Raw genomic sequence first — 15499 nt, 5'->3', positions numbered from 1 at the left:
AACGGTCCTGACCTCTCCTTCGCTCTGATGTCTTCTGGAGTCTTCCTAAGTCCGATGATGCATATTTCGTCATGGAAAAGTTTCGTTCTTTTTATGCAATTAAATCCTTCTTTTTCTCTTTTCTTGAATAACCCTAGTGAAAATATGAAATCACCAAAACACGTAGAAATTATCAGAATCAAACCCTACAACTATGCTTTGTAATTCATTTCATATCGATATATGCAATAGTTGACGGCTATATTTGGTATTTAATAACTGTCAACAACATGCCACGCACTTGGGTAGGAGCAGGTGGCCGAGCTATGGACAAGGCTGCACTCGCACATGCTGGAGCTCTAGCCGTGCGTCATGGACTCTTCTTTTTCATCATGTCTATGGTGGTCTGATGTGGTATTTCTTTTTGGACTAATTGGATTATAGAAATATATGTGATTATATGTGCTGGCCTGCAGTTTATGGTGTCTATAGGGCGTGATTGGTTGCCCCGTTGGTTCGGTGCAAAGGCCCATCCGGCATCATATGATACCGTTGGCCCATGTTTGGTTGCCCTACTCGTATACTTTGGCTGTGCCGTTTCGTTCACTTTGGCCCCTCCGTCCCGGCTGCCTCCGTATCCTCGCCGCGACCTTCGCTCGCGAGCCAGGACGGCGCGGAGCTTGGCGGGAACCCTAGGCGCGCTTGGCGGGAGATGGCTCCGTCCGAGGATAAAAGCGCGCGCGCGGGTTGGAGATAGGGTTACCTCCTCCATTCCTCCACTCTCCTCCCTCCACTGCTCTGGTGCGCCCTCCCTTCTTCCTTCTCGGCGCCGGTTTTTCGCCGGCGTTAACGTGCTTGGTTGTCGCGTGCTTCGGCTGGTATACCTCGCCTTGCCCCTCTTCTCTCCCTCTGTTTCGTACCATGAGATTTTGTTTTGGGGGTGATTTTTTGGTTACGGTTCCTCATGGTACCCTAGTAGATCTGTGCATTTCTTATGCAGATCTGCCATTGTTCCAGTGCAGTCTGGTTTCATGCTAAGGAGGTTCCATGACCTGGTAGTTTAGGGAGTCAAAACTGACAAGGGTTTCAAAGAAGTACATGTTAGGCAAGTTGCTACCATGCTGTTAGAATTTGCTGGAGTCAATGTCTCGACCCAGCAGATTTACAACCATTTGCGCAAGTGGAGGCAAAGGTGGGTTAAGGTTGTTAGGCTAAGGGACCTTAGTGGAGCTCTTTGGAATGAAGAACTGCACATGATTGTTCTAGAAGAAGAGCACCTTAATGGTCACACCAAGGTTAGCTAATGAGCAAAATTCTTCAAAGGGGTCACATTTAATTGCTAACTCCTTGCTAATACTTCCTTATCTTAATTCCATAGGATCATCCTAATGATGCAAAATTCCTGAACACTCCAATTGAGAATTATGTTCAGATGGAGGCTATCTTTGGTGGTAGTCAGGCCACTAGGAGATTTGCAATGGGTTCCAATGAACCACTAGGCACTGACATAGGTCAAATTGATGATAACGGTGGCGATGTTTCTGACTTGTCCAAGACCGAGGTGCACTCTGGTAAGGCAGTAGATGTGCCACCAGAAAGCTCAAAGGGGGCAGAGGGAAAGGAGAGAGGTGGGAAGAGAAGGAAGATATCACAGGAGGAAGTTGACCTAATGAATGGCATGGTGGTAGCTGTCCAATCTGTTGGGGAAGCTCTTAAGGCCCCTCAGCACAATGAGGTGCATGAGGACTTGTATGAATGTGTCATGGGTTGCCCTGGCTACTCACAGGAGGCACTCATGTTTGCTCTGGTCTATTTGCTCAAGAACAAGGCTGAGGGACTGTGCTTTGTTCAGATGAGTGAGGCCCACAGGATCCTCTGGCTTAGGACTCACCTAAGCAACTCACCCTTTCAGTAGAAGCCTGGGGTCCTTGCCTCTCCACTTTTGCATATAGCCATGCTAACTGAACTATGCTGCAAGAGATCTTTTGGGTTCGACTGTTACTACATGTAGCTTGATATTGGCTCCTCGTATTTTTGTATAGCATAGGAGACATGGTCATGGATGTGAGGCTAATGTGGTGTGGACAGTGTCGATTCACTGACCTTAGGAGTGTAACCACTTGTGTTTGTGGGACAGACAATGGTGGAATGCCCTCCCTTTGATATGCTCAAAACTATTCTAGAATTGTGGTTTCAAAATGGCCTATGATGATTTTAACAATAGTCTGAGGTAGCTGCCTTTGTAATTGTGATTCCTTGATCTATATTGACATGTCAATCATCTGATCTGTAGGAACCATCCACTGTTTAGCAACATTTGGGTAATGCTCAAGTTGATGGCAAACAGTGGATAGTCCAACAGATTCCATGGTTGCCATGTGTTATTTCTGAGTTTGCTGAACTTGATTTGCTTCTTCTATTTTTTGGATGGCAGCTACCAATGATGACCTATATTGCAATTAACTGAGGCCTGTTTTGTTGATGACATTATTTGAAATAGTATTATTCTTTGATGGTGTGCAATGCCAATGATGATATCTACATGCCTTTGTACCTTTTCATGGCTGTCATCTGACCATGTGAGACATCCATGCCCAATGCAACATCAGGGGACTTGTGTCTAGGTGAAGGCTGGGCTGGATGGCTCACATGGTTTCATGGCTTCTATGAGCTCCATTGAATTATAAGGCAATGATTTCTGAGGGAACTATGTCTGGTAGTGGGCCAATGATGGTGACATAACAAAAGAGGTGGATGCCTTCTCTTTGCTAAGATATGTATACTGTTTTTATCATGTAATTCATCCAATGTTCTAGCATCATCCACAGGACTGCAACAATTAAGTTCCCAACCAGTTCCTAAGCTGATGGCATCCTGTGGATGTGCTTGAACATTGCATGGGTCATATGAGTTTCCTTCTTCTGTGTCATTTGGATAAATGAAGGCATCCACCAATGACATGTCTGATATTGTTTGGATAACTGAGGCCCCTACCTAACCAATTCTAAAATTGTTTGGTGAGACCATTTACTTACAAACGGTTGCACTGGTTGTTTTGAAGGGAACAATGACGACTTGGTATGTTGTTTACCGAGGGAAAAAGCCAGGGGTTTATGATTCTTGGCCTCAATGCTGTGCGGGTGTTGCTGGGTATAGTAACAACAGCTACAAGGGCTTCAAATGCAAAGAAGAAGCTATTGCTTCCTTCTTGGAGTACACGGGGTCCGAAGATTTCTCTCTCGAGCAAACTGCAGGCAACAAACCATGCATTACTGCTGTGGCCAAACAGACACGCCCAGCGTCGACTCCTTTGATTGCAATTGCTCTCTTTTTGGCAATTTTAGTGATTAGCCTTGGTGTTTTTGTTAGCACTCGTTGCTGCAAGTGCGTCTAGATGTTTCTTACTGCCAATGATGGGTCACAAATGACTAAGAACTGAGGCACGCCTCTCTTTTGTAATCTCAGGTTATGTATTAGTATGTGGAAGTCAAGTTTTATCTTCTATTCATGCTATCCTATGTTTGCTTGGCAGTGGTGGTAATCTCACCAAAACCATTCATGGGTGCTGCCACCTTTTCATTCATCAACAACCAAACAAGAGAGACTGTATCTGTGCATTCTATGAAATCATCCCAACAGGCAACCAAACATGGAACCCCTCAGCCTGTACTACTCCAACAGATGCAACCAAACACGCCTCCCTGCATGGTTCAGGCACTGCTCAGTCTGGCTGGGATGACTACTTCATCCTGGACGAAAACCCCTCGGGCAACCAATCACGCCCATAGTGTGTGCTGGCCTGCAGTTTCAAATATTACGGTTATACTTATGGAAACATGTGATTAATATGTGCTCAGATGATAACTTGGTCCAATTTATGTTTGTTTGTGCATTTTTTAACTTGGTCCAATTTATGTTTGTGCATTTTTTGGGGGCCTTTCAAATGAATTCACCTTGAAGCAGTAACTTGCAGAAATATGTGACTCCAGTTTGGTTATGCTACAATTACACTTCTAACTCTTGTAACTGTACAATTTACTCCATATTATCTCATTGAACAATCTGCTCATAGACTATTTGTTGTTTGGCGTGTTTTATGTCCCTTCTTGCTGCCAATTGTACATTGTACTTTGTAAGCGTCTGAACAATCGGCTCATCGACTATTTGGCTTTGGCATGTGTGCCCTTTCTGGCTGCAAAAAGGAATCAGGGCGCATGACAAGCAGCAGGCCCCTAATTTACTGAATTGTATATGACGATATGGTGAGAGTTCATTTTTTGTAACTACTCAATGTCATATGACGGAAATGGAGGAATAAATAACTATTATCATTTTTTAATGAATTTTATTGTTCTAATGATCAAAATTCATTTTTTAGTGTTACAAGGACAAATATTTCTTTTACATAGATTTGATTCATCACATGCCCAGATGATAGGAATACAACTAAAGAAAGCTGCGCCTGCACATCATTAGACCTCTTGCACAGGGTAACTAAAGAATTCCTAAAGAATGTTAACTTCCGTGCCAGGCAAGATTTTTCCAGCAAGTTTACTTGTAACAGAAGCTTGAATAGCCAAGAAATCTAAAGAACACGTACAACGACCCAACTTCTTTCTTGGATCAATATTTAAAATCCTTAGGGCAGGGGCATTTTCCACAATATGTGCCAGAAATTCAAGTTGTCCCATCATCCCATTAAACCCTGTAATATGCACTTTCCTTAGATAATTATATGAATGAGGCGGAAGACTCCGGAGAGATCCCCATCCCACACGTTGCAAGCAAAATGCATCAAACTGCAAGAATTCACTGAATAAGTATGGTCAGTGTACTTATCATTAAAGATATGTATATTCTGATGCCAAATTTCATATCAGTAAGGGTGTATTTATTAAAAAATCAAACTTAACGAGACAAGTAGTCTATGAGCTAAGTTTACACATTAAGCATCAGTGAAGTTCATAATGGGTGAGGTGTCTGTACAAATGTGAAGTACATCAGTGAAGTTAACAAGACAAGTAGTCTATGAGCTAAGTTTACAAATTGAACTTTAAGCATTAGTGAGGTGCATAGCTATGACAATCAACAAGTACAACCCGATTTCAAAAAATGAAGGTACAACCCTCCATGAGACTAATTAGTAGGGATGAAAACGGATCGGATACGGACGGATATCATCGATATCATATTTGTTTTCATATTTCTGGTCGGATTCGGATTCAAATACGGATAATGTCAATCATGTCGGATAAGATACGATTGGATGTCGACATCATAAATATACGATTTAAGTATTCGGATACGGATACGGTATCGGATGTTGGATATTCGGACTCGGATACGGACAGATCTAAACCCCTGTAAACGAATTCGGTCTCGAATACGGTCGGAAAATATCCGTACCGTTTTCATCCCTACTAATTAGTCCTGTTTGCTTGGCAAAAAAGTCATGGCTGAAAGTACTGTTCGCCTGATTTGTTGTGAGAGAAAAACACTACTGATAACTGATAAGCTCAAGCGCCAACAGCAGGTTACAATATCAGATGGGACCTATATGTATTAAACTCCCAATTACATAGGCACAGTACTTCATTATTGGCCTCTCACCACAAGTCTCCAAACTAGATATGACATTACATGAATTAGCATAGTGTTCCACTAGAAAGAAAGGTACGGAACTACGGAAGCAAATCTCCTTTCTTTAACTAAGAAATAACTCATAAATATGATATATTCATATGCATGAAATCACTGCTGGCAGAGTGCAACCCAGAAAGAGTACTTACATGAACCTCAAGCTCCTCAATTAAAGGGGCAGCCCTGAGGAAGGATGCCAGCGAGAGAATATTATTGCTTTCACTACAATTTACTCGGAGTAACAGCCGTAAAAATCTCAGCTGGGAAAATATGCCAATGTTTTCCAGTAATAAGGGCATCTGGAAGATAGAAAACTGTCAGATCAAATCAAAACTAAAAAGTGAGTTAAAGATTCATAATATGTTGCAACAACATACCTCTGGTAGATAACTAGTCTTCAAGGTGAAGTTTTGCACACCTGGGAGCACACTTGGAAGTACACTTAGGACATACTCAAAAGTGACACCATACAAACGAAGTTCTGCTGTTTCTAGTTTCTTAACTTCGCCAAGGTCAATAGGTAATTGCACCCCGCGGTATACAAAAGTCTTGAGATTCTTTGCATGTAATTCTACCTTTTTAATGCTGCAATACGCAATGCGCAAGTACAGCAAACGGGACAGTGGCTGTTTTACCTTTAATTCATCATTCACTTGGCATCTAATGAAGCTCAACCACTCAAGATTAGCACAACCTGACAGCATGTCATCAAGTTCCATTTCAGACGCATCAAATAGATGCAGATCAAGCTTCCGCAGGTTTGGGAAACCTCTAAACAGGGAACGTGGTCTGAAGGATACGCAGCTAAGCTTAATATGTTGTATCCGAGATATGGATGCACCATCGAACAATTCAATGGGAAACATGTACCTATCCTTCTCATCCACAAATTTAGCTGGTGCTAAATCCAGAACTAGATTCTTCATAAGTGATGACACAGCAAAACTAATCCAGTTGTTCAGATGATCAACTAATATGCTCTCAAATTCAATTTTGACATCAAGTTCTTCGACCACCTTGCCATGAAGCTGTTGCAACACCGTATTAACACCATCAATGAATTCCTTGGTGTAGTTTGGTTTGTTGCAGAAATATCGAGGTCGGCCACATATTGTAGGGCCATCAAGCCTTAGTTTGGAAGAAATTGCCCACATAAGCCTCCACTTACTTGACAACACACTGGTCCGAACAACCTCATTGAGCTGCAATTTTGAAAACACCCTGTCTAGCACATCCTGCAGCAAAGCAAACCCCATCCCAAGTTTGGAAATTTAATTTACTCTCAACATCATCTTCAAGTTTAATATTTGGTCGCCGTGTTCCATGAGTTGATTGTGCACTTCTGCTTGTAAGGTTGTTTCCTTTCCCTATGCTGCACAAGACAATGGCAGAACTTCCATTAGTCTGATGTCATCACAATAAGATAGCTGTGCAGTCAGGACTGACAGATCATAGAAACTAAAAATTCCATGAGATGAACTATGACAAAGTATGTCAACAATCTGAAAATGCCATAGTAACTCCCATAGTTCTCAAGGCGCCCCCCCCCCCCCCCCCCCCCATCGCCATGCCTCGCCTTTACGCCGTAAGAACTATGGTAACTCCTTAGTTGAACCCTGAAAAATCTTTTGCCCTACACCACCTTAGAACTCATGACAAACTTATAACTGACTTGGAAGTGAATATTTTCTCCACTAATAAACAACAGATGTTAATGGCATATGTACTCAAGTTCTTATACTTTGACCACTATTATAGAAAAAAGTTTTTAGAAGTAGATTTGCTATCAAAAGTCCATCCGGTTTTTCTCATAGAAACACCACTGTGCCCTTATTTAGTTAAAATAAAATTCTCTTATGGCTAGTATTCCTTCTGGATGAAAATCGAGCATCTGGCCTTGGGTCTGTATCCTCTGCTATCAGGTCACAACTCACAACAGAGCACAAGTACCATCTTGTTTGGTACTTGATGCATCTGAGGGATATAAGAGGATCTGATTTAATTATGTATTATCTAATCGTGTCTTAGTCTTTTCCTGAAAACTATTTGCTGAGCAAATAGTCTTTTCCTGAAACCATCTTGATAAACAAATTTACTTAATTTAATTTTAATAAAAAAAGGTTTGAAATAACCACCCTTTGTCCAGTCAAAAGCACCAAAAATCCTGACCAAAGGTCGCAGCTTTAAGGCCATGAGGGAGCCCCCAAATGAAACCAGCAAAAATTCATGCAAATACAGTATCATTTGACTTCCCACTATTGCTACTTTGCGAGGATAAGGTCGTCTGTTCAGATCTATGTATCAAAACGAACAACAAACAATCAGCCAGTTGCGAGATACAGACCTGACAGGACGGCCGTCGCCGACACGGACCAAAACGCTGCCACCGACGGGGCAGATACCCGCGGGGCCGCCAACGCCGCCTTCGTCCACGATCTCGGCTATCCCGGCGAGATTACCGGACGCACCGCGACGGCAGCTGCCGTCGGTGCCAAAAGAGCCCACCGCAGGGGCGAGCGCGCAGGCCACGCGACCGAGAACGCTGCTGACGCCTCTCAGAGCTCTCCGGATGGGGTCCGGATCTACGCCGTCGTGGCCCTCCGCCGTGCGGAGCGGCGTAACCGCCATGGTTCCCGACTGCGGAGCGGCGTGCCGTGCCGTGCGAAGCTCCTGACTCCTGAGGGGTGGCTGCGGATAATTTGGGAAAAGTTTTTTTTTTTGACAAAGGGAAAAGTTTATGGGAGCGGTCGCAAGGCACTCGCGCACTACGTAGCACGGGTGGTCGCGTTATGTATGTATGTATCGGATACATACATACTCCCTCCGTATACAGAGGCCGTGTTCGATTGCTGGCCGTCGGCCTGGCCGAGCCCGTGGGCTACAGTACCTTGTACAGTACTCTATACATTCCGAATTATAAATCATTCTAAGAATCTTGGAGAGTCAAACTTATTTAAGTTTGATTAAATTTATATGATAAAATAATAATTATTATGATACCAACAAATATCATTAGATTCTTCATTAATTATATTTTCATAGTATACACACTTTACGTTATAAATCTTAGTATTTCTCTCTATAATTTTGGTCAAACGTGAAAATGGTTTGACTTTCTAAGATTTTTGGAATAACTTACAATTTAGGATGGAGGGAGTATTTGATTTGTTGGGTCCACTAACAAGTCTTCTCCCACATGGCTCTCAAAAAACGGAATCTAGGTTGGTTTTTGGCGGGGTCCGGGTCTGACTGGCTTGAGCGCTGCGAGAGCTGCATGCGCACCCTCGAGTCAGCTCCCGGTGGCGTGGAGTTCACGATGACGGTGCGGGAGCTGCGTGTTTTAGAGCGTGACACGGAACCCGACGACGGTGCGGGAGCTACGCGCGAGACCGTCATACTCTACCCACTGGTATTATTATAATTATGTCTGGAAAGAAGGACAAAACCGCTCTTACTCCACAAGAGCAAGAAAACGAGAAGTGGAATGCGAAGGCCAAAAACCATATCTTTAGAGGCCTTTGCAAAGAGGTGTTCAACCGCGTTCGGAGCCACAAAACCGCCAATGCTCTTTGGAAGGAACTTTGTGCGCTCCATGAGGGATCAAAGAGTGAACGCGAGGAACGCTATCACTTAGTGATGAACAAGCTTAATACATTTGAGATGCTTCCCAAAGAAAATGCTAATGAAATGTATTCTCGCTTGAATGTCATTGTAGAGGAGCTAAATGGACTTGGGCTCACTCAAATGAGTGCGGCGGATGTTGCAAGGAAGATACTATGTGTGCTTCCCATTGAGAAATATGGGCACATAGTAATGGTGCTTCACCAAGGCGATCTCTCCACCGCTACACCAACCGCCATATTGGGAAAGATCAATGCTCATGAGATGTACATGCACATGAACCCCCAAGATGGCTCCTCATCGGCCAAGAAGGAGAAGAAGGACTTGGCCCTCAAAGCTTCTCACAAGGGCAAAGCCAAGAAGATTGAAGTTGAGTCATTAACTTCAAGTGATGATGATGCATCCATTGCCCTCATGGTGAGAAGAACCACCAAGATGTTGAAGAAGCTCAACAAGAATGGAGTCAACTTTGACTCCAAGAAGAAGAAGTTCTTCACAAGTAGCAAGAGAAAGCTCATCTCCGAGATGGATTGCTACAATTGTGGTGAGCTTGGCCATCTTGCTCATCAATGTCCAAAGCCCAAGAAGGACAAATACAAGAAGAAGAACAAAGAGCAAGATGACTCAAGCGATGATGAGAAGAATGAAAAGAAGCCATACAAGAAGAAAGGTGGCAAGAAGAAGGAGCACTACAAGAAGAAGAATGGCAAAGCTTACATTGTTGGTGATTGGCTCACCGATATTGAGAGCTCTAGTGGTGACTCCTTCGGCAATGAGAGTGATGATGAGAAGGTTGCCGCCATTGCCATCGATGCTTCATCACCATCATCTTCACCACCACCTACATCCTCTACACACCTATGCCTCATGGCTAAGGGTGACCGGAAGGTACAAAGTGAGGATGAGAGTAGTGAAAGTGATAGTGAATTTGAACCACCATCTTATGATGAACTTGTAAAATTGCTTAACAAGTACACAAAAGTCATAAAAAAATCTAGAAGTGAAAATGAAAAGCTTGAACTTGAAAATGAAACACTTCTAGCAAAGCTTAAATCTAGTGATGAGCTTAGAGATCAAAATGAGATCATGACCACTAAGCTCAAGGAGCTCAAACTCTCATTAAAAGAGCTCAAAGAGAAACATGATAAACTTGAGAATGTTCATGATGAGCTTATCACTAGATATAGAGCAATGAAAGAAGAGCTAACCACTCTAAAAGCAAACTATGACAATCTTGAGATAGCATATGAACTTGCAATTGATGAAACACATGTTGCTACTAACCATGTTGCTAAGCTTGATGTAGCCACATCCTGTGATGACTTACTTGTGGAGAGCACAAGCAAATGTGTTGATTGCAAGGGCAAGAAAGTGGTAGTGGCCGAGAGCTATGAGGACACTATCAAGCTCAAGGATGAAATTGTCATGCTCAAGAAAGAGTTGCAAGAGCAAGCCAAGCACAAGACAATTGTGATTGAGTCACTTGATCAAGACAAGAAGCTTGCATATGAGAACAAGTTGCTCAAAGAAGAAAACCAATATCTCAAGCTTGGTTTGATGTATGACAAGCAAGAAGAGGATGAGACATTCATCTTGGATGAGTTAGCTAGCAACAATGACCCAATCATCAAGAAGCTAACTCAAGAGAATAGCAAGCTCAAGAAAGAGAAGGAACATCTAACCATGGGGTTAGCAAAGTTCACAAAAGGAAAGGACCTTCAAAGTGAGCTTTTCTTGAACACTGTCATGAAGATGGATAAGAGTGGGATTGGCTACAAGGCTCATCAAACAAGGCTCATCAAACAAAGCTCATCAAGTCACTAGACACTCATGATCAACCAAGCAAGCCAAATCCAAAGAGATGCTTTGAGTGTGGTCAAGAAGGACACTTTGCTCATGAGTGTAAGGCACCACTACCACCACCCTTGCCCAAGCATGCAAGACCATTTGCATTCAATGCTCACTACATTGTAAGGAAAGACAAGAGTGGCAAGCTCAAGGTTAGCTTCATGGGGCTGCCTAACAAGCAAAGGCCAAAGAAGATTTGGGTGCCAAAGCAACTAGTAGAGAAGGTCAAGGGCCCTAAGCAAATGTGGGTCCTTAAATCTCAAGCTTCATCTCTTGTGTGTAGGTGAACTACAAGACCGGTGGATCACATTGGGTAATTGATAGTGGTTGCACTCAACATATGACCGGAGATCCCCGGATGTAACATCCCTGATGTTACGAACACTAAAACTGGATCATGTCATCATAAGCATTGCAGAGCATATTTGTTGAGCACATCATGATGCATCAACTTAAAATAAGTTTATTTTGGTTGATTATGCTTAGGGAATTAAAGTGTGTTTATCTTGTGAAGTGATGCTTGTGATGGTTGTTTAATCCCTAGTTAAGGAGGGTTGTAGGGAGGCACCTAAGAAAAACCCCTAATTTCAACCCCAGTTTTTACCCCCTTTTGTGTAACTTAAAAACTAAGCAAAATTTGGGGATGAGTTCAAAAGCCAAGTTGTAGATCTTGTCAAGGTGTACAACTTTGGTGTTTTGAGTTTTTGAAGTTTCAATACAAAATTGAAAGTAATTTTGAAAATACAGATTTTCAGAAATTGTCCTCTTTTCCAATTTTAATCTCTAATTCAAAACCAATTTGGAATCTTGAAAAGTGATCAAAATGAAAGTTGTAGGGCTCCTCAAAATGAACAACTTTTTTTTGGGAGTTTTTCAAGTTGTTGAGAAAAATCAAAAGTAATTTTAGAATTTCTATTCTGCCCCAATTCAAACCAGTTTTGCCCCCAAATTGAATTTTTGAATTTCAAACTGTTTGGCTTAAATTCGTCCCTCTCTATTCAAAATTTGCTTTGGGTCATTAAATATGATTTGTAGAGTTCAAAATTCTTAACAAATGTTGTTTTGACAGAAATTTGAGTTGTATTCAAATTTTGAAAGTAATTTGAATTTGAATCTGGAAGATTAGGACGAGCTACAGTAGCTCGGCCAATGGCCGCCGGCCAGCTTCACCTCCCGGACGCCGCCGTGGTCGTGCTGGCGCCTTGCATGCCTCTCCACACAGCTGCTCGCCTGCTTGCTTATCCCTGCCCTATCTCGCGACGTCCTTATCCGAAGGAGACTATAACATCGCCTCTGTTCTTCCTCTTTTGCCACGGCCGTCCACCATGGCCACCGCACCAGGGCTGCCGTGAGCTTCCCTGTCCGATTCACCTCCGCCCAAATCGGATGCACCTTTGCCTTCTCCAGCTCGCGCTGAATCTCCCGAGCCCTTCCTTTAATCGTGACCACCATTGGAGGACTGCTTGCTGCAGCGGCTGCCGGCATGGCTGCTGCCATTACCACGGGCACGCGTGGCCAGATGGCCATGGGCCATATTCAGTTAAACTGAGGGCACGCGAAGGTGCGGCCTGGCGTCTTCAAGCTCCAACACCTCTCCTTTGCCGCCGACGAGCACCGCACGGCCGAAACCACGATCTCCGGCGAGTTCCCCTGTTTCCAGTTCGCGACCAGGGACTTCGCGCGACAATTTGAAGTTCTCCAGGGGTCTAATTGCACAGACTGTGACTCAGGTGAATAGTGCTATAAGGACTTGTTTGTAGATGTTTTGTTGAATCTTTGAAAATTCATATCTAGAGTTTGGTAACTCCAATTTCGGTGAACCAAATTTTGTTGTGCTCCTTGAGATATCTAGTTTTTATTAAAAATATGAAACAGGCCATGTTTTGTAATAAAATAATTAGTTATGATTTGTGTCTTTTAATTATGTTTAAAAAGGAGAAATTCATATCTCATTCTGTGTAGCTCCTATGGGTCTGAAATTTTTATGGTGTTCTCATGATGTTATGTGAGTGTTGCAGTAAAAATTTCATGTTTAGTGGATGATATATGGTTAAGTTATTATTTTATCTTGTTTAGTGCTTATTAAATTGTCTATAATTAAACTAAAAATTAATAAATATAAAATATGGTTTCTGTACCTTTATATGAGGTTGTTATATCATATAGATACATAATTTAGCTATGTGTTTGTAGAAAATATCGAGTTTCTTATTTATCTTGTTGTTACATGCTTCCTTGTGATGGAAATTTATCTTTTTCATGGAAATTGCTATACTTATCCAAATGGCATGAAATTTATACAATAGACTTTGGAGAGCATATATGAGCTTCTGTAGTTTTCTCAGAATTTACTGTGTAGTTTTGATATATGGTTATTACTTTGTCTATTTATCTAAATAAATTAATAAAGACATGAAAGGTATTTATTTAGGGATGGCCATGATGTTTTCTAGTATCTCTTTGATGTATTTCAACTATTGGTGAGCTGGGTTTTGCCCAGGTTCAAGTTTGGAACATAAAAATGTTATTTCTCTGTAATTCAATTGTTAGTGGTTTCTCGATAGTTTTTGGAACATTATGAATTGCTCTAGGTAGATAATGTTGGATGTGAAACTTGTCTATAACAAAGTTGTATATAATTCATGTATCTACCTGGTGTTAAATTTTGGTGGTATTTGACCCTATAGTTTCTGAGTTATGCCTGTTTAAATTTAAGTTTCAGAAATAGTTCCTATCTGTCAAATCCTAGATCAGTTTTTGTAGTTGTGCAATTTCGACCTACTAAACTTGTGAATCATGCTTTGATGATGAAAGATAAATTGTAGAAATTTTCATAAGCTTTCCAAAATGTTATGAATCATGACTTTTGGTGATCTATAACTCTGATTATAGATGTTTAAAGCTTAATGTCTGACTCTGTCCAATATCTGGACAGGATTGTTTCTTCATGCTATTTGGCCATCTTATCTATTAAATCAGTTCTGGAAGATAATAACAAAGTTGTAGAAAATTATCTAATCTTTCCATAAAGTCTAATATCACCTTTATTGGATGCTTGGATCTCTAATTATGGTTGAAATGAAGTTGTGTATATGCTGCTGTCCTGGTTATGTGTGCAAATAGAGTTGATTGTTTTTAGCTAGCCTTTACTTAAATAATGAGTAGCTTAATTTCCAAATTAGAATTTGAGTGATTTTGGAATTGTGTGATGACCTGAGGTCATTAATCTTAATGACCTTTGGCATTTAATTATTGTTTGGTATTAATACTTAATTACTGTCACTAATACTTAATTAAGAATTAATTTAGATAAAAAGGGTTAATAATTAGTTAATTAAGAATGATTATGAATTAGGAAAAATATTAATTTTTCTGATGCAACCTCTTGGGTAAAAACACTAAAATGATAAACAACTCTAATTACTGTTTAGCTTGTTTTGCACCGAGAAGGAAAGTTGTACTTAACTCGGTCCTTCTTAAATATTGGTCATATGCATATCATGAGCATCCATCATTTTGCGTATAGTGCACGTGACCGAAGGAGCGACCGTTGAACCGAACCCCGAGGTCGGTGCTCCGTTCGAAGAAGTAGGATCCGAGACTTGGAAAGTCTCCGAGGAACCCTCTCAGCTCTGCAACCAAGGCAAGCCTCGCATGCATTAACCCATCCTTGAATGTTTTAAATCTTCTATCACTTATGAATTGAAAATGCTGCATTAGGTAGTTGAGAACTGGGTTAACCTACTTGCTGCATTTTCTACCTTGATATTTGTTATCTTGTCCTTGGCACCTGTTTTATTTTAAAATTGCGTAGTGATGCTTAGCCTTGCTACTAGATAGGTTTTCAAACAAAGTTTGAAGGGTTGTTGTGGGATACACTTATGGTCAATGATGTTTTAACTTGAGACCGGTCGGTGGACTTGCTTTAAGAATGGAGTCTTAAAGTAGTGTCTCCAACTGTGTCGATTAAGGACCGTTCCGTTGATGGCCTCCTGGGTTGAAAATTTATAGTACTAGCCACTTGCCCTCGGTAAGCCCGGTCTTGTGATCCCTCGACGCGAACAGCTACTCGCGCACTGGGCGTGGAGCGATGACGAGAGTAGCATGTACCCTCCTGGCAAATGGGCTGGATGGTGGGGTACTGTGCTCTCGGGTGCCGCGAACCTGGTCAAATTTGGGGAGAGCTAGATTTGGGTTGACATATGCAAGATTTGGTTCTACATATGTCGGGTGGTTAGGAACTCCAGCTGGATTGCTAAGCGATTCGAATCGTCGTTGCTCCCCGATTGGGAGACTCAATTCCTTCGACCCTCATCGTAGTTAAATATGCAACTAAGTGGTAAAATGAGAAAGGGGGAAATGTCTCATGAGGTTCGGATCCCAATTTCTGGACTCAGAGTGACATGAAGCT

The 15499-nt window shown here is 41.8% G+C and overlaps 1 protein-coding gene across 5 annotated transcripts; it reads right to left on the bottom strand.

Moving 5' to 3' along the window:
- Positions 3597 to 8363, bottom strand: LOC8057962 (F-box/FBD/LRR-repeat protein At1g13570). Of its 5 annotated transcripts, none has more exons than XM_021454967.1 (4): positions 7964 to 8361; positions 5997 to 6991; positions 5769 to 5918; positions 3597 to 3778 (listed from the first exon to the last, which is right to left on the bottom strand). In XM_021454967.1, exons 2-4 carry the CDS (start codon positions 6873 to 6875, stop codon positions 3719 to 3721), a joined length of 1089 nt encoding a protein of 362 aa, XP_021310642.1. In that variant the 5' UTR covers positions 6876 to 6991; positions 7964 to 8361; the 3' UTR covers positions 3597 to 3718. The 5 variants fall into 5 exon arrangements, with proteins under 5 accessions (XP_021310642.1, XP_002459790.1, XP_021310643.1 ...); XM_002459745.2 differs by lacking the exon at positions 3597 to 3778 and adding an exon at positions 4303 to 4778 and having other exon boundaries at positions 7964 to 8363; XM_021454968.1 differs by lacking the exon at positions 3597 to 3778 and adding an exon at positions 4526 to 4684 and having other exon boundaries at positions 7964 to 8360.

The sequence above is a fragment of the Sorghum bicolor genome, chromosome 2, assembly GCF_000003195.3.
Source record: "Sorghum bicolor cultivar BTx623 chromosome 2, Sorghum_bicolor_NCBIv3, whole genome shotgun sequence".
Classification (NCBI taxonomy): domain Eukaryota; kingdom Viridiplantae; phylum Streptophyta; class Magnoliopsida; order Poales; family Poaceae; genus Sorghum; species Sorghum bicolor.
Note: the sequence above shows the minus strand (reverse complement) of the source record. Positions and strands in the feature narration are given on the sequence as shown.

Coding starts and splice junctions, on each gene's coding strand:
- LOC8057962 (XM_002459745.2), bottom strand. CDS start 6,875: ATGGGGTTTGCTTTGCTGCAGGATGTGCTAGACAGGGTGTTTTCAAAA. Junction 5,919..5,996: donor AGACTAGTTATCTACCAGAG/GTATGTTGTTGC, acceptor TCTATCTTCCAG/ATGCCCTTATTACTGGAAAA. Junction 4,779..5,768: donor TTGAGGAGCTTGAGGTTCAT/GTAAGTACTCTT, acceptor GAATTCTTGCAG/TTTGATGCATTTTGCTTGCA.